At 42.7% G+C, this 17,311-nt stretch overlaps 1 protein-coding gene across 3 annotated transcripts in view; it reads left to right on the top strand.

The window, feature by feature from the left end:
- Positions 1–419: 419 nt before the first annotated feature.
- Positions 420–17,311, top strand: part of LOC124005417 (raftlin-like) — a 69,934-nt gene continuing 53,042 nt past the window's right edge. The window contains exons 1-2 of one of the 3 annotated variants that reach the window (XM_046314662.1): positions 420–951; positions 9,610–9,776. In XM_046314662.1, the coding sequence (XP_046170618.1) occupies positions 9,632–9,776 (145 nt within the window). In that variant the 5' untranslated portion in view covers positions 420–951; positions 9,610–9,631. Of the gene's footprint in view, positions 952–2,100; positions 2,153–9,609; positions 9,777–17,311 lie in introns of those variants that run through there. The other 2 variants (XM_046314660.1, XM_046314661.1) reach the window with 2 other exon arrangements.

Below are 17,311 nucleotides of genomic sequence, written 5' to 3'. Positions count from 1 at the left end.
TGTGAACATCATGGGTTTCTGTGTCAGTCTCCAGAGCGGTGGTCCCTCTCACAGACTGGGGTGAACTGATGTGGGCCTCGACAGGGCCGTATTAAATATGTATAGCACCATAGAAGTGCTGACACAACTTACCCACCAAAACATCCTCACACCCTGTACCCTACCCATAGTCAACCCCAACAAATTCTCAAGGAATATACTAGTATGTATAATATATTATATCTCTCTTTGAAATTACAATTTTTATTATTCATCCTGTCTTTTCTTCCACTTTTACTCCTTGTACACCCGTTCTTGCTTCCTCACCTCTCTTTATTTCGCACTCTCTCCCTGACATTTCCCACCTCTCCCTCCTTCCCTCACCCTCCCCCCCAGCCTCATCCTCAGATGGATTCTTCAGTCAGTCGACTGGAACTGGTGCGGCTCCCGGAGAAGCCTTGAGTGAGTGAAAGAGAGTGAGAGGGAAAGATAGAGGGGCGGAGGGGCTGTGCCGAACAGAGGTTGGGTCAGAGCGCTCCGTCGCTTCAGACAATCACAAGAGAGAGAGAGAGGGAGGTTGATATGTGACAGGATGTGGTTTCCCTGAGCTTGCAGAACATAGCCGAGGCATACTTTGAGCATGACTTAAACGCACGCGCTCAAAGTGTTTGCTGCGCACGGTTAGCTAGTGAGCCTCTAGCGGGGATAGAACAAGCTGGCGGAGCTACTGATCCCATCCAGATTTGAGTCTTCTCGCTGTCTTTTTTTCCCTCATTTGACCGAAAGCCTCAGTTCGAGCTGTATCGGCAGGACCTGAGTGAAGAATCGCAGAGGATCTGAGCGTGGACTGTTGCGCTGTGCTGTTCTGCTGTCAGTAGAATGTATGTGATTTTTGGAGGAGCCGTTCCAGTGGCTTTCTCTTGATCTCAACAGTGAACTTTCCAAATCCTGTAGTCAACAGCTTCTGATCAGGTAAATCCCTCGTATTTCTACTTTAACCTGCATGTGTTTACCACTAGTCTACATCCTTATTTCTCAAGGCTTGAGAAAATAAATATGTAGCCTATAGGAAAAGACACTGATAAAGACAGACTGTACAACTCCTTGGACAGAAGTCACAGACAACTTTGTGTTCTAGTCGTTTATAGCATAACAACGTTCAGAGGCAGATTAATGAGGAGGCATGTAACAGTCAAGGGATGCCGCAAGCCACAAGTTTGGCTTGTGTGCAATGCCTTACAAGAAACTCCTGATCACCAACCCACACTCCTCCCATACACACATGTGTACACACACATAAACACCCGCTCATGCTCAGAGCAGTAATCATGCAGATCAATGAGCTGGTTGGTTTGAAGTCACATGTGTGGCACCAGAGGGGTGAGAATGCCAAAAATGTCTACCTGGCTCCAATCACTGAACCCTGATGGTATTTCAAGATGTGCTTGACAAACAGGATTTAGCCATAGCCTCTACTGCAGAGAGAGAGAGAGAGAGTGTCTGTGTGTTTTTGCCAGTGTGAGAGAAAGTGAGAGGGAGGGAAAAAGTAGAGAGTTGAAGGACGTGAGAAGGGATAAGAGGTTGGGAGAAAGGAGAAGAGGGCAAGAGAGAGGAATGCACACAGACAGGAAGAGAGAGAAGGAAGGAGTGAGTGAGGAAGAGAGAGAGTTCTGTGAGTGCTGTTTAAGTGAACTGTTAATCATTTCCAGCTGGTGGGTTGTGAGTGCTGGGCTGTTAACCCTTTATTTTTGCTGGGTCACGAGCTAGCACACACACACACAGATGAAAATACTTTTCACCAGGAACCCCCAAATTACTGCATCACAGACTAGCCACAACCCAAATATAACTGGCCAACTATAACTAGGAACTCACTATTGTGCGTTTCATAAAGTTGGTCATGTTTACAGATTTTCTGAAAATTGACGTCAGTCGTCCAGCTGCATTGCCGTTCAAATTTCCACTTGAATCCAGTTCCCATATGTTTGCTACCGGACCAGGGTGTAGAGATTTCTCTGGTACTGAGTTGAATATGAATTGAATTGGCAAGTCTTGCTTGATTTAAACTTGAATTGATGTTCTACTCTCCACAGCATGTACAGTGCATACATTCACAGAGGGAAAAGGAAAACATTGACCACTCGTCTACAAGTTTCCTGCGTTTTACAGTAAAGTACTTGAACCTAGTTCTATCTTCCAATGAAACATAGTTTAAACAAGAACCAAAACTGAGAATTACTGAAATAATATTTCCATATTGAAAGATTCTACACACACAATCCCACACATACTGTATGTATCCCTATGTCCCTCCCTACAAGTACCTACCCACCATATTTTAGGCCTTTGGATAAACAGCTTAGCCGACGGGGTAATTCTTTGCACTTCTCCTGACAGCGATGACAGTCTAAGTGGATTATATTCTTGCATAAGCATCACATCTATATCCTTTGAAATGCTTGGGTACATGATCTGTGGCAAAGATTGTTCCTTTTTCTTTCTTTAGGGATGGGCTTTCGAAGAGACCAATTTATTCAAGCCTTTGGCTTAGCCTTAAATGACTTAAGAATGTATATTAAGAGAAGTCCCTTTGCTGGAAGGAAAACATGGTGGTATCGAATATTCACTTGTTTTGTAGTGGCTGAGCGAGGAAGAAAACTCCCCCTTTGATAGGGAAATTGACTGGGTGGTCAAGAATTGCATCGGTATTGATCAAGTAATGTTCAAGGACTTGTCGATACTGTATCTGAAAAGCAAAACTTGGCTTCAGTTGGCTGTAATAAAAAAATGGCCTGCCTCCAGCAAGTTTGCATGAAAAACCAATGAGACGTTCCTTGAAATCTTTATCCCTATGTTTTGGAAAACATAATATGACAAAGTAATTCATGTTTCTATTATCAACTGGCTTTTTCTCTTTCACGTGATTATTTTCCTTCTTGCTGTGTGCCATTCACTCTGGCCATGATCTGACTCATCCATTTGCTATGTTTATCCATGATAGATTTAGAAATGTGTTGAGTTCAGAGTATTGTATAAAGCCCAGTGTGAATAGATCAGATTATACATAGTTTATCAAGATAATGACTGTCAAACAAAGCAAATGCAAAATACAGAACTGAAAGTCAGAGACTGGGAGGAAATTATAGAGAAGATCTTATAGGCAGTGAGAGAAGGGAGAAGGCAGAGACGAGAGCTTAGCCCTTGGAGAGAGGAAAATAGAGATATTGGTGTCTATTATTCTCCTGAGAGGGGAAGTAGTTCTAAAGGGGCTGGTTCCCATGGCAATAGCTCCCTACAGTACATGTGTGTCTGAGTGCAGCATATGTAGCCGGCTGTGCCCAGGCCTTGAGACGATAGAGGGGTGGCTTAGAGAGAACCAACCACCGGGCCAGCCAAGACACTCAGCCTTGAAGCACTGGAGAGGCTCAAACAGACACTTGTTTACTACACTCTGTTTTTACCAGCACTTATCTCCCCTCATCTTTCAGCAAGGCTCTTTCATTATGTGTGTCATTATGTCTTGTCCTTGGAGATTTCAATTGAATATAATAAACTGTCTAGCTGTGGGTTTTCAAAAAACCTATTCCAGTTTTCAGAGAAGGCTCAGTGTTTGGGAATGCGTTATGGTCATTGTTTTCATCTTAACTTCAGGGCTTTCAAGCTATGTAATATTAACACTGGTCTAATTGTTTTTGTTGCTGTAGTATGGTCACCACCACCACCTAAATCCCAGCCCACCTCTGTTTTTCCTCTGTTGGGCCCCTTGCTCCTATCCTCCTTGTTACTGTCCTGCCCAGGTGAGGAGCCAAGGAAGGAAGGGAGGGAGGAAGTCTAAACAGGGAATGGCCCTTCTCCGGGCCCCTGAGAGCACTCTCCCTCCTGAGTGGACAACACAACAGCTGCCAGGAAACTGCGCCTTGTGCACAACTGTTTTATTTGTCACATTGAAGAACCGGGGTAAATCGGATTTAATGTGATCGACACAGGCAGACGTCAGGGGCAGAGACTGGGGCAATGTACGTGTTTTAAAGAGTGACTGCCCCTGAAAAGCAACTTGAAAACAGCCTATGTGGCATCGATGGAAGTCAAACATTTATTTGATTGTGAAAATTGACTACAAAGTGTAAATAGGATCATTTTGGTCGTAAAGTCAGTCTCGTCCAAAACAGAGATTTGTCAGATGATAGGGAAAAAATTGGTACGTCACGGAATGAAGGGTACTGTCAATTTAATTTGGGTTGGATTTATTTCAAGCCTGCTCACAGCTGGCAGCACCCAAGTAATCATCATTTCGGGGCACAGCTGCATGTGATCTGATCGTAATGCCCATGGTCAATTTGGTTTGATGGTATCCCTATGGGGCCAGTTAGGGACCAATAGTAAATTACCCAATTTACTGTACACCGGACAATATTTTTAAATGTCAATAGCACCAGATTTTAAAATGACTTAAAAACCTTTAACAAACTATACATTTCAGAAATACAAAAATTGAAAGCATTTAACGAGAACTAAAATATGTGCAACATTAAAATATTGGTCCATTTGCACTGCGTAAGTTATTGACAGTCCCTAACTAGTCCCAAAGCTAGGCTGTCCAATGTCATCTTTGCCACAGTTGCACACCAGACAGGCTGAAGCTAATTGGCGAAAGAAGTTAGATAGCGCTAGCCTAGGTGACTTCAAGACTAGACAAGACTGATTAGACTAGTTCAAGTTATTTAGAAGGATGAGTGACTGTAACTGTGTAGTGTTTCAGGAGAGTGAATGTACATAAGCTTGCCACATGCGAACAAACACAGAAGAGATACCCCCCCCCCCCCCCTCAAGACAAATCTTGTTTGCATTCACTGCATTTCTTAATGACCAAGCTGAAAAACAAGGCCAAATCAGGAAGTTCAGCCCCCCCTTTAAGTTTGGAGATGGCTAACTCTTCCTCTAATCCAGTGGTCACCAACCTATTCTGAGTCAAGATCACTTTCTAAGTCAAAAATGCAAGCCGAGATCTACCACTCAGATTTAAAAAACAAACACAACTTAAATAACGTAAGCCTATGCAACATTACCCAATTAAAACAGTACTGTAGCAATGAGGTTTGTGCAGTAAGCTATAAGCCCAATACATTGTCACTGCATATTGGCTATGCTTGAATTCCCCTGCCAAGGTTGTTCTTCTCAGACCATTTTGGAATGATATTTAAAATGAGGTATATGATCACACTGGTAGTAAGATCATTTGTTGTGTTACTTGTGAGGCACAGCAAAGTGAGCATGATCATTTGTTTATTTTTTAAATATATTTGTTATATTACTGGACTCGTGGTCAGTCTGAGAAGGAAGGAGCAGCGACTCATCGACCTCTGCCCTCCATTCCTCCACTGAGAAAAGGAGACAGTCTTCCAGCTGATGGCGAAACTCAAGTCACACTGCATTATTTTTGCCTCATGCACCAATTCATGTTATTCCTATGACCAGAGAAAGTGAAATATTCCTCTGGCTTAAAAACGACAAGCCACTAATAATAACAACACAAGCTGATTGGAACCCTTTTCTAACATTATACTGCAGCTGCAGTTGGTTGTAGCATGACATTTCATAACACTTTACCCAATATATTTAGTGTGTTCCCCTCAGGCTAGTACTCCACTATCACATATTTACAATACAACATCCATGTGTATGTGACAAGTATCTTGTGAGGCTGGAGTTGGGTAGAAGGTACAACATGGGTCAGTTTAGGAACCAAACAGGTTCATGGCTAACAAACGTGACCTTCTACACTGAACAAAAATATAAATGCAACATGTAAAGTGTTGGTCCCATGTTTCATGAGCTGAAATATCCTAGAAATGTTCTATACGCAAAAAAATATTATTTCCCTGTTAGTGAGTGTTTATCCTTTGCTAAAATAATCCATCCACCTGACAGGTGTGGCATATCAAGAAGCTGATCAAAAAGCATGATCATTACACAGGTGCACCTTGTGCTGGGGACAATAAAAGGCCACTCTAAAATGTGCAGTTTTGTCACACAACAGATGCCACAGATGTCTCAAGTTTTGAGGGAGTGTGCAATTGGCAGGAATGTCCACCCGAGCTGTTGCAAGATAATTGAATGTTCATTTCTCTTCCATAAGCCGCCTCAATGTCGTTTTATAGAATTTGGCAGTACGTCCAACCGGCCTCACAACCGCAGACCACATGTAACCATGCCAGCCCAGGACCTCCACATCCGGCTTCTTTATATCAAATTTTATTTGTCACATGCCCCGAAGGTGTAGATCAGGGGTGGGAAACTCCAGTCCTCGGGGGCCTGATTCGTGTCACACTATTTCTCCATCCCAAGCAAACACACCTGATTAATCAAATTCCATTCTAAACTGAAGATGATGATTAGGTGATTACTGGAGTCAGGTATGTTAGGTGGGCCTGGGGCAAAACTGTGACACAAATCAGGCCCTCGAGGACTGGACCCTGGTGTAGACCTTACTGTGCAATGTTTACTTACAAGCCCTTAATTAACCAACAATGCATGGTATGAGACAAGCCACCCGGACAACTGATGAAACTGTCGTTTTGCATAACCAAATAATTTCTGCTCAAACTGTCAGAAACCGTCTCAGGGAAGCTCAACTGTGTGCACGTCTTCCTCACCAGGTTCTTGACCTAACCCAAGTGGGCAACTCCTCACCATCGATAGCCACTGGCATGCTGGAGAAGTGTGCTCTTTGCGGATTAATCCCGGTTTCAACTGTACCGGGCAGTTGGCAGACAGCAGCGTGTATGTCGTGGTGTGAGCCAGCGATGTTTGCTGATGTCAACATTGTGATCAGAGTGTCCAATGATGGAGGTGGGGTTATGGTTTGGGCAGGCATAAGCTACGGACAATGAACCCAATTGCATTTTATCGATGGCAATTTGACTGCACAGAGGTACTGTGACAAGATCCCGAGGCCCATTGTTGTGCCATATATCTGCCGACCATCACCCCAGTTCTTTCATGGCCTGCATACTCACCAGACATGTCACCCATTGAGCATGTTTGGGATGCTCTGGATTCACGTTTACCACAGCGTGTTCCAGTTCCAGACCACAATCAACAGCCTGATCAACTCTATGCCAAGGAGAAGAGCTGTATGTAATAATAATATAATGACTGGTTTTCTGATTTTCTGATCCACGCCAATCTTTTTTATTAACCATCTGTGACCAACAGATGCATATGTATTCCCAGTCATGTGAAATCTATAGCTTAGGGCCTAATTCATTTATTTTATTGACTGATTTCCTTACATGAACTGTAAAATCATTGAAATTATTGCAGGTTACGTTTATATTTTGGTCAGTATATATCTGTCCTATAGAAGTGCAACCGATTGTTACTAATTCAACAATGAATCAATGCCTTTCTGTTTTTCTGACAATATCGAGCCTTTGTTTAGACTGTTGGTGTAACCCAAACTCCCTCGCTGTCAGTCTAAAAAGCAGAGGAGATTAACCAAAGTGGCCCGTGGAGGCAGAGCTCAGACAGCCTGCTCAGAACATGCACCTCGACTCTTGAGGAGAAGTTTGAGAGGGAAAACAGTCACTCTGAAAATCATAAACATCTCACACTTCCGCTGTCAACTCTAAAAATACCCGGCCTCGCCTCGCTCCCCCCGTCGGTCTCCAGGAGCTATACAAATAAGAGCCCCTCCGTTTTTCTAAAATGTTCAGCCCATTGTTTTTCTCTCTTTTTGTTCAGACTTCTGCCTCTCCTGTACACAACATCGCGGAGCCTCTCTCCGGAGTTCACTGGAACTTAAACAGAGCAGACCACATCTGAGGTGAAAGAGAGAATATTAAAAACTATGGATATTTTACTGTAGTATTTGCCTATTTTCTTTGATGACAGAAAAATGTTGATGTCATTGAGCCAAGTTGCTTTAGAGTTCAGTCCTGGGGGGCTGTTTAGGAGAAATGTAACACTTTTTGGGAAATGGAAGATCTGTTTTTTTGTTTATTTTGGCTTTGAAATGTGTGCTCTTGATTTTGAGAACTGAGGCATGAGCCCCAGTTTAAAGACACAGTGGAGAAATTACACAATTCCCAGAGATGACTCACCGAGCTCTATTTTCAACATTTAAAACCAATTTTAAAACCTCTTTGAAACATATTTACAAAAGTACAAAACATCAGATCCTGCAAGCAATTCCTTGTATTCACTGGCATACTACACGCCCTGCAGCCCCCGCAAGGCAGGTCATAAGCCATTAATTTATTTTTTAGAATGACAGGAAATAAGCTGGAAAACTGCTAAATTCTCTGACTCATGGCAAAATGTGTAGAATAGCAGGACATTTGCTTAAAAAATGCTAAATTCTCTCAGCGTCATTGCAAAATCTGTAGAAAGGTATGAGATGGTCTATAAAACTGCAGTATGCCGCTGCTTGCATTGACTTGAAAGACATTGCTTGTATTGTTATAAATTATACATTTTATGCCCACTCATGAAATTTATCAAAAAGAGACATACAAACACGGATATCTATGTAGGTGTTGTCATGAGAGCCACTGTCTTCCACAACACTTTTAAATCTCTGCCATCTCCCCCTTCTTGTCACTTCTATTCAACAGGGTCTAATTACAGTGGCCTCTCTCTCCAGACTCTACTTGCCATGCATTACCTAACTCGTCTCTCTAACGAACAATCTCCAACCAGCCACCCATTTCCTCTTTTTCCCTTGATTGATTCTCACCTTTTCATTCTTCCTGCTCACCTCATTAACAGAGCACCGGTTCCCCCCCCCCCCCCCCCCTCCCATCCTCCTATCTCCGCCACGGCCTCGTGGATTAGTACACTGGCGGATCCCGGAACGGCGTATAATTTAGAGGGGAACATAATAAAGTGCGTGCCCCCTGGACCACCATCCCACCCTCCCGGGTTTAATCAGCAGAGTACAATGGGATATTACCTGTACCAGCCTGAGCCAATGGAGATGCAGCACCGCTGTCACAAGCCAATTCGGTGACGCCCGGTGCACAGGCTCTTTAGAGGCCCTTTTCCATAGTCTTTCATGGTTGTCTCTGTTAATTTGTCCCCCAGGGAAAGAGGGCTCCGGAGCCCATGAAAAATCAAGCTCATTTATGCCCTTATTTATTTATTTATTTATTTGGAGCCACTTATACAGTATGTTTTTCTTTATTGGTTTTCCCTCTGAGACTCCCTTAGGGCCCCGTACGTGAGGGGAGGGGTGTGTGTGTGTGTGTGATATCAAGAGATTAATCCATTTCTCCCTAAATTGGACATGTTTTATGCTTTGGGGACTGGTGTCCAGTTTCACACACACACGGGTGTCAGGTAGCCTAGCAGTTAGAGCATTGGGCTAGTAACCAAAAGGTTGCTATTTTAAATCTGAGCCAACAAGGTGATGGCAGACCCTGGCCATGACCCCTCTCTTCGAGGGTGTCTCAGGGGGAATTAGGATATGCAAAAAAACACATTTCCAATTCACACGTGTATTAATTAACACTTGTACATGTGTGAAATAGGACAAATTTAAGAACCCTCATTATTACTATTATTGTTATTATTATACACACACACACATTCTTACAGAACCTCATTCGGCCCCATCTATTCCCTATGTAGGGTCCACACACACTCTGGGGAGATGGGCTGTGGACTGAGGAAGCTGAAGCCATCAGAGGAGAGCAGTCCAGGGAAGATCTACTCCACCCTGAAGAGACCACAGGTGGAGACCAAGGTGGGCGTGGCCTACACATACCAATACGTCGACTTCCTCGTAGGGAATTACGGTAAGACATGCAACGTTTCAGAGAGAATTCAGTGGTTATTTCTAAGCCGTTTACAGTAAGAATACTAAATTATCGTATTATCGTTTTGCCCCTGAACAAGGCAGTTAAACCCACTGTTCCTAGGCCGTCATTATAAATAATAATTTGTTCTTAACTGACTTGCCTACTTAAATCAAGGTTCAATAAAAAAATATATATTGTTCAAGTTCAGTACCAGACATAAAACTGACAAACACAACAGGTTCTCCAACCACAGAACATGTTCTCCACCTCTCACATTGTTAGATGGAAATACATTCCTCCACCATAATAGACTCCATCTCCCTCTCCCACCTCCTCACACACCCGCAGCCCACAGAGGCCTTTCTTGTCGCAATTTGAGGTGTTTATGAGATGCAAGGTGGGTGTTGCTTCCTGAGACCTGCTCTGCTCAGGGGCGGGGCCCATGGAAGCTGGGGATAAATATAGCCATCACTTTATTTCCCGTCAAGAGAAGTTACAGTTCAAACAGTGTGAATGATGGTGGGCTGGTGGGAGATGCAGTCCTCTGGACCCGGGAGAAGCTGGGAGATGTAGTGTGCTGTGCGTCGGCTGTGACAGTTTATTAGACTCCATTAGCGAGTCACTTTGACGGGGAGAGAATGGGTACTAAGATACACCATCTGGGTGTCTGGGGCTGTATGTGTGCGTCTCTCTCGCTTTCTGTCTCTCCCGCGCTCTCGCTCTCTCCCACTGTTGTCTGTCTGTCTCGCTCGTTCTTTCTCAGTTCTCTGCCTCGCTCTTTTTTTAAAAGCTGTGCCTGTTTATGTCTCCTAGGACTATATTGAGTCTGTGTAGTGTTTGGGACCGTCTGAAAATCCTTACATTTTCGAAACAGTTTTCCAGGGTAACTGTTGGGGGATAACTTACTGTATGTAATTCTATTGTACCAGGCATTTGGCTAGGCTACAGGTAGTTCCACAGTTCCTGCCACTGTTCGTGCTGTTTCCTAGAAAATACACAACATTTAATATGATCACAGAAGTGCACTATACATATTCATGGCTGTATATACTAACTAGCCTGTTTATTCCAATTTGTAATGTAAATGTGGCCTAAATGTGGTTCATACTTTCTTGTTCTAAAAAGTGTTTTGGTTTCAGCGACAAGCTCTAACAAAACACTTTCAACTAATCAAATTGTTCAGATAACTATGAGAATTGAGGACAACATTAGGACATTAGGAAGATGACAAATGTTTGTGTTTATTTGTTTCCAATCATGTCCATAGCTCAATGTTTCTCTAAAACAGGCACCATATAGCACTGCTAGTCACTTTTAGGGGGTTTTCACATCTGAAATTTGGTACCCTGGTTCGGTGTCCTGGAGCATTTTGTGAGAATTCTACAGAATACGTTTTGCTTTCACAAGACCTGAAAATAACAGTTTCAAGGTGCGATTAGCATTTTACATGACGTTAGCGAGCTAGCTTGTTTACAACGGGCAAAAAAGTTCCACACAACTCACGCTGCCGTGTCACAATATCTGGTACTCTGGTTCTGGGTCTTGGTCCCGCTACTCACACAGGTCCAGGATCTTTTGGGTTTCACACATGCTTTATAGCGCGGATCAGGGTACCACATGCTCCAGAATCAGGATAATAAGGGGATATGTGAAAGCGCCTCTTAGATAAATGACCAAATGATAGGGGGCCATATTGAACCACATAAAGACCGGACCAAGATATGAAGAGCAATGTGTCATGAGCTTTTAATGAACTGCCACTGTAAATGCCAGGCAGCCTTAGCTAGCAAGCTATAACCCCAGGTTTTATGTCAGTTTGTTGCACACATTCACGAACATGGCCATGCTGCTACCTTTCATTTACCTCAGAAAATTGTTTTGAAACAGAGGCAAGAATGATTTGATATTAATACCATGACCCAATAGGGAAAGGATAAAGTGAGTGCCGTGCTAACCGGTGTGGAAAGAAGCCAGCTCACCCTACACACAGAGAAATGCTCGGCACATATTTTATTTCCAAAACTATGATTTCAAATGTTTAAAATGTCAAGAGGATGAAAAATTGAAAACACACTTCTGTTAGTCTCCAGTAGACAGCATATAGCTACAGCGATGTTGTCCTTGAAATCAAATCCAGCTGACACGCACGCACGCACGCACGCACGCACGCACACACCATTTGATTTCATCTTGGCTTCAGACACATTATTTATATGCAAAACCCCCAGAGCCTGAAGTCCTCTTGTTAATATAAGCTTTTCTCACCGCGTGACTGACATGTAGAAGCAGCAGCCTGTGCTCTGATCGGAAGCGGGAATATGGAGCACGGAAATGAAAGGTCAGTGGAATTTTTGAGCACCGTAGTGTGTTCTGAGTGGAGATTAACCCCTGGATGCGGGGAGCCAGAATGTATCCCAGTTCACCACTCCGAGAGGGAGAATTGAACCGCGGTTGGTTCTCGTGGAACGACATTGCAGTGAATTCACGGTCATCAGGTTTTACATTAGATTTCCATTATATTCCGACTGCATGGGTGAGGTGTTTACATGGCTCGATTCCATTCAACATATTGTTTATAATGTAGAAACAGAAAAGACATGCTTAGGGTAGAAGTTGACACCAACCACAGATCTAGGATCCCATGACTTTATACCCCCCTAACCGTAACATTAGCGGTATGACAAATGAATGAGCCTGTCGGTCTAATGATTATGGGTCATTTCTATTCAAAGACATGCACATGTAGAATGCACATCTGCCTTAAAGTGTGAATGTAGATGATAGGGATGGTCGGATACTCAATACTCAATCAATGGACCACGGATGGCTTTGTGTAGCAGGCAGCTCCTACTAAGTTCAATCTCGGTAACCAAATACACTGAGTGTACGAAACACGAAGAACACCTTCCTAATATTAAGTTGCAGCCCGCTTGTGTCCTCAGAATTGGGGCATGGACTCTACAAGGTGTCAAAAGTTTTCCACAGGGATGCTGGCCCATGTTGATGCATATGCTTCCCACAGTTGTGTCAAGTTGGCTGTGTGTCCTTTGGGTGGTGGATCATTCTTGATACACACAGGAAACTGTTGAGCATGAAAAACCCAGCAGCGTTGCAGTTCTTGACGCAAACCGGTGCGCCTGCCACCTACTACCATGGCCCGTTCGTAGGCACTTAAATATTTTGTCTTGCCCATTCAATCTCTGAATGGCACACATACACAATCCTTGTCTCAGTTGTCTCAAGGCTTTACAATCCCTATTTAACCTGTCACCTCCCCTTAATCTACTCTGATTGATGTGAATTTAACAAATTGCAAATTACAAGGGATCATAGCATTCACCTGGTCAGTCTGTCATGGAAAGGGCAGGTGTTCATAATGTTTTGTACACTCCGTGAATGTCATACACTGTAAGTTTACCGTAACTATTCTGTAAATACTTCACATGTAAATACCTTTTGAGGTTTCTCGGTACAGGTGATCATACAGCAACAGATGTAGTGCTGAATGTTTCTTGCTATTGCTTTGGACCACTCAAGCAGTCGAATACCAGCCTATTGTTTTTCAAATCAAATGTGTTCGAGCAGCCTTAAAAAGTCTGACATTGTAAAACTCAGCAGGTTCCTAATCATTGGGCTTCAAACAAGAGTAACTGCGGACAACGTTTTCATCAACAGGAAACGCAGATTTCTGTACAGTTCCTTCCTCTCCCCCTTTCACTCACTCTCTCTCTCTACGTCCTATATCTGAGCCTATGTCTGAGGCAATATGTTTGAGATTAGCCTTGATTCTACAGGAGGAGATTCTTCTTCTTCTGCAAATACTGTTTCCTGTGTCTAAGAGTCTGTCTTCTGTGGTGAACGGATCCTCATCTGCTATGTGAAATATGTGTACAATTATGTTCCTTCTCCTTCGTGTAGGCAAATAATCTGTTCATGATTTGTTTTTACTGGCAGCCCAAATATTAACCTGTCTTATCTAGTTTTCAGGAGAGTTCTCTTTCTCTCTCTAGAGGTGTGTGGGGATTTCTGAGTGTGGGATCTGTGTGCATTATGTTTGTGTGTGTATATATACTGTGTGTGTGTGTGTGTGTGTGTGTGTGTGTGTGTGTGTGTGTGTGTGTGTGTGTGTGTGTGTGTGTGTGTGTGTGTGTGTGTGTGTGTGTGTGTGTGTGTGTGTGTGTGTGTGTGTGTGTGTGTGTGTGTGTGTGTGTTTGAGTGCCTGTTTTTACCAGCCCCATTTTCTTAGCGTCCACCCTCTTCCCGCTACTCTGATACACAATACCTCCTCTATGCCCCCTCACAGCTTTATTGGATGTTATTGCCCTGTTGCTCTGATCCAATATGACAGTATTGATTGTGTTGAAAGGCAATCTAGGCATAGCTAGCAGAGGAGTAAACAAGCTACATTTAACCAAACACCTCTGCCCCAGCCTTCACACAACCCAAATGAGGAACAAAGATCTTTGTCTGCTACAAAACGAGGATAAATTGTTTCCTCTCATGGCTATTCTTGGACTTTATTAAAGAGGGCATTGGGTTGTTGCTCACCGTTCACAGGAAGTGTCTTCATTCTGAAGAATCTTGACCTCACTTCCTGACAGCTAGGTTTGAACATTTTCTGTTTTCAAAGAACGTCTTGGTTGAAGGTCCATCACAAGGTTCACGAGACATTGGTTTTCTGTGACAGCTTTCAATTGGAATGACGAGATACAGAATGTGCTGAGAGTGTATGCATGTGCACACTTAAATGACAGAGCTGAACACAGTTGTTTTTCATTCATCTTCATTCTCATTCAGTTAGTGGGATTCCAGTTGTCGTTCACAAAATGTTGCTTAATAATTGACATGCACAGCTTGAGACTGCCATGCTACTTACTGCTTATCCCACAGCCATTCTCTCCCATTAACCACTAACGTAGAGCTTCAGACATTCTGGAGCTGTTTGAACTCCTCTGAGCTGGCGTGTTATGAATAGTCTAACATTTCAAAAGCATATTTGAAGTTCTCATGAGATCGATATAGATATGGGGGTGGGGGTTCTCTTCAGATTTCTGCTGTGAGAACCAACACAAGACTCCACTGAGTATATTTCAACCCTCAAATAAACCTGAAGGACTCACCATCAATAATGGAATAGTGTCGCCTACCCACGAATGACTTATCCTCAGTGATCGACATATTTGGGAAAATGTTTGCTAAACGGGGTTCATTCGGGTCCGTTGGGCTATCTGAGTTCTCTGAAAACCACACAGCAGAGAAGTATCGTATTGACAAAATGTCTTCGCTAAATAGTCATGTCAAGGTTTGAGCCCACCTCACCGCCACACACTGGTTGTGTGTGCTTTCTCCGAGAGTCTGTCTCTCATCCTGTGTAAACTGTCAATCGTACGTAGCACCAGTAGTATCTGTTATCTTTAATAATATATTAAAATGTTTTTCAGACATTCTCATGCATTTGACTTATTTCATAACTCATGGGAACATGGGTCTTGTTCTTCAAGAATTCAGTACATTGCTTGTGAAGTATGTAGGTATCACGGCGTCAATTATATAAAATAATCCTATATGTCTATAGCAATCTATTCTGGTAATTTACAAACAAAAGATGGGGGTGTTATGCAGGCACTGTAGGCAGTTAATTATAATACAGATCATAGACACATTCCGTAATTATTGCAGATCTGTCTCATATTTCACTCATACGTCTGAGTTGGTAGCGAGGTCCCAGGCATTGTTTCCATGGGTTCAATCATTATAGTGCCGGGTGTGGTTTCCATGACGATCTACCACCTGTTGTCTGGTGGAGCTCCCATCTGCTGGGAGACTGAGGTGTGAGTCAAAGGCTTTCTGCAATGGGTGTTAATGACTACTGAAGAGGGTGTGGATGATACCGTATCTGTTTATTAATTTAGGTTCGCATCTCTTGATGTATCGTACTGGCGCCTTCATACTCAGTCTGGGTAGTCAGCCTGGGGCGGCAGGTAACCTAGAGGTTAGAGCGTTGGACTAGTGACCGAAACGTTGCAAGATCGAATCCCCGAGCTGACAAGGTAAAAAATCTTGTCGTTCTGCCCCTGAACAAGGCAGTTAACCTACTGTTCCTAGGCTGTCATTGAAAATAAGAACTTGTTCTTAACTGACTTGCCTACTTAAATAAAGGTTAAATAAAAATATGCCTCCCTAACTTGTGTTACAGCTAATGCATCTCTATGGAAAATATGAGGAACAGTAGAGTTATTTATTACTGCTATGTAAGAGAATGAGATGATTCACACTGTGTGTGCAGGTGCAGACACGTGTTTTACAGTGCCAGCTGCACATAGAAGTGGATCATCCACTCTATACAGTTGTGAAAACACGTAGTGCCTTCTAAAAGTATTCACACCCCTTGACTTTTTTCACTGTTTTGTGTTATAGCCGGAATGTAAAATGGTCTCCATTGAGATTGTGTGTCACTGGCTTACACACAACACCCCGTCATTTCATGTTTTTAGACATTTTCACAAATAATTTAAAAATGTAAAGCTGAAATGGTCTTGAGTCAATTAGTATTCAACCCATTTGTTATGGCAAGCCTGAATAAGTTCAGGAGTAAAATTAGCTTAACAAGTCCCATATTAACTTGCATGGACTCCACTCTGTGTGCAATAATAGTGTTTAACATGCTTTTTGAATGCCTGAATACTTCATTTCTGTACCCCACACATTCAATTATCTGTAAGGTCCCTCAGTTGAGCAGTGAATTTCAAAAACAGATTCAACCACAAAGACCAGTAGGTTTTCCAATGCCTCGCAAAGAAAGGCACCTATTGGTAGATGGGTAAAAAAAAAGCAGACGTTGAATAGTGTATCAAATACACCCAGCCTGCTCATTTAACACAAGCGGCCTCATTTAACTCAGTTACTGGAGAGGAAGGGAACCGCTCAGGGATTTCACCATGAGGCCAATGGTAACTTTAAAACAGTTAGTTTTAATTAATGGCTGTGGTAGGAGAAAACTGAAGATGGATAGACAACATTGTAGTTACTCCACAATACTAACCTAAATTACAGACACTAAAGTAAAACTGAACAAAATGTGGCAATTTCTGAATACAAATCGTTATGTTTGGTGCAAATCCAACAAAACACATCATCGAGTACCATTGTTCATATTTTCAAGCATGGTGGTAGCTGCATCATGTTATGGGTATGCTTGTCATCGGCAATGACTAGAGAGTTTTTTTAGGATAAAAAGAAACCGTAGGGAAACCTGGTTTAGTCTGCTTTCCAACAGACACTGGGAGACAAATTCACCTTTCAGCAGGTCAATAACCTTAAACATAAGCCAAATTTACACTGGACTAGCTTACCTAGTTTCAAGCCTGTAAGTATATGGCAAGACTTAAATATCTGTCTATTAATGATCATTCAACCACTTGTCAGAGCTTGAAGACATTTTTAAAGAATAATGTTCAATATTGAACAATCTTTAGAATTACCCAGAAAGACTCACAGCTGTAATCGCTGCCAAAGGTGATTCTAACATGTAT

Source organism: Oncorhynchus gorbuscha, linkage group LG19 (genome assembly GCF_021184085.1).
Source record: "Oncorhynchus gorbuscha isolate QuinsamMale2020 ecotype Even-year linkage group LG19, OgorEven_v1.0, whole genome shotgun sequence".
Lineage (NCBI taxonomy): Eukaryota > Metazoa > Chordata > Actinopteri > Salmoniformes > Salmonidae > Oncorhynchus > Oncorhynchus gorbuscha.
Note: the sequence above shows the minus strand (reverse complement) of the source record. Positions and strands in the feature narration are given on the sequence as shown.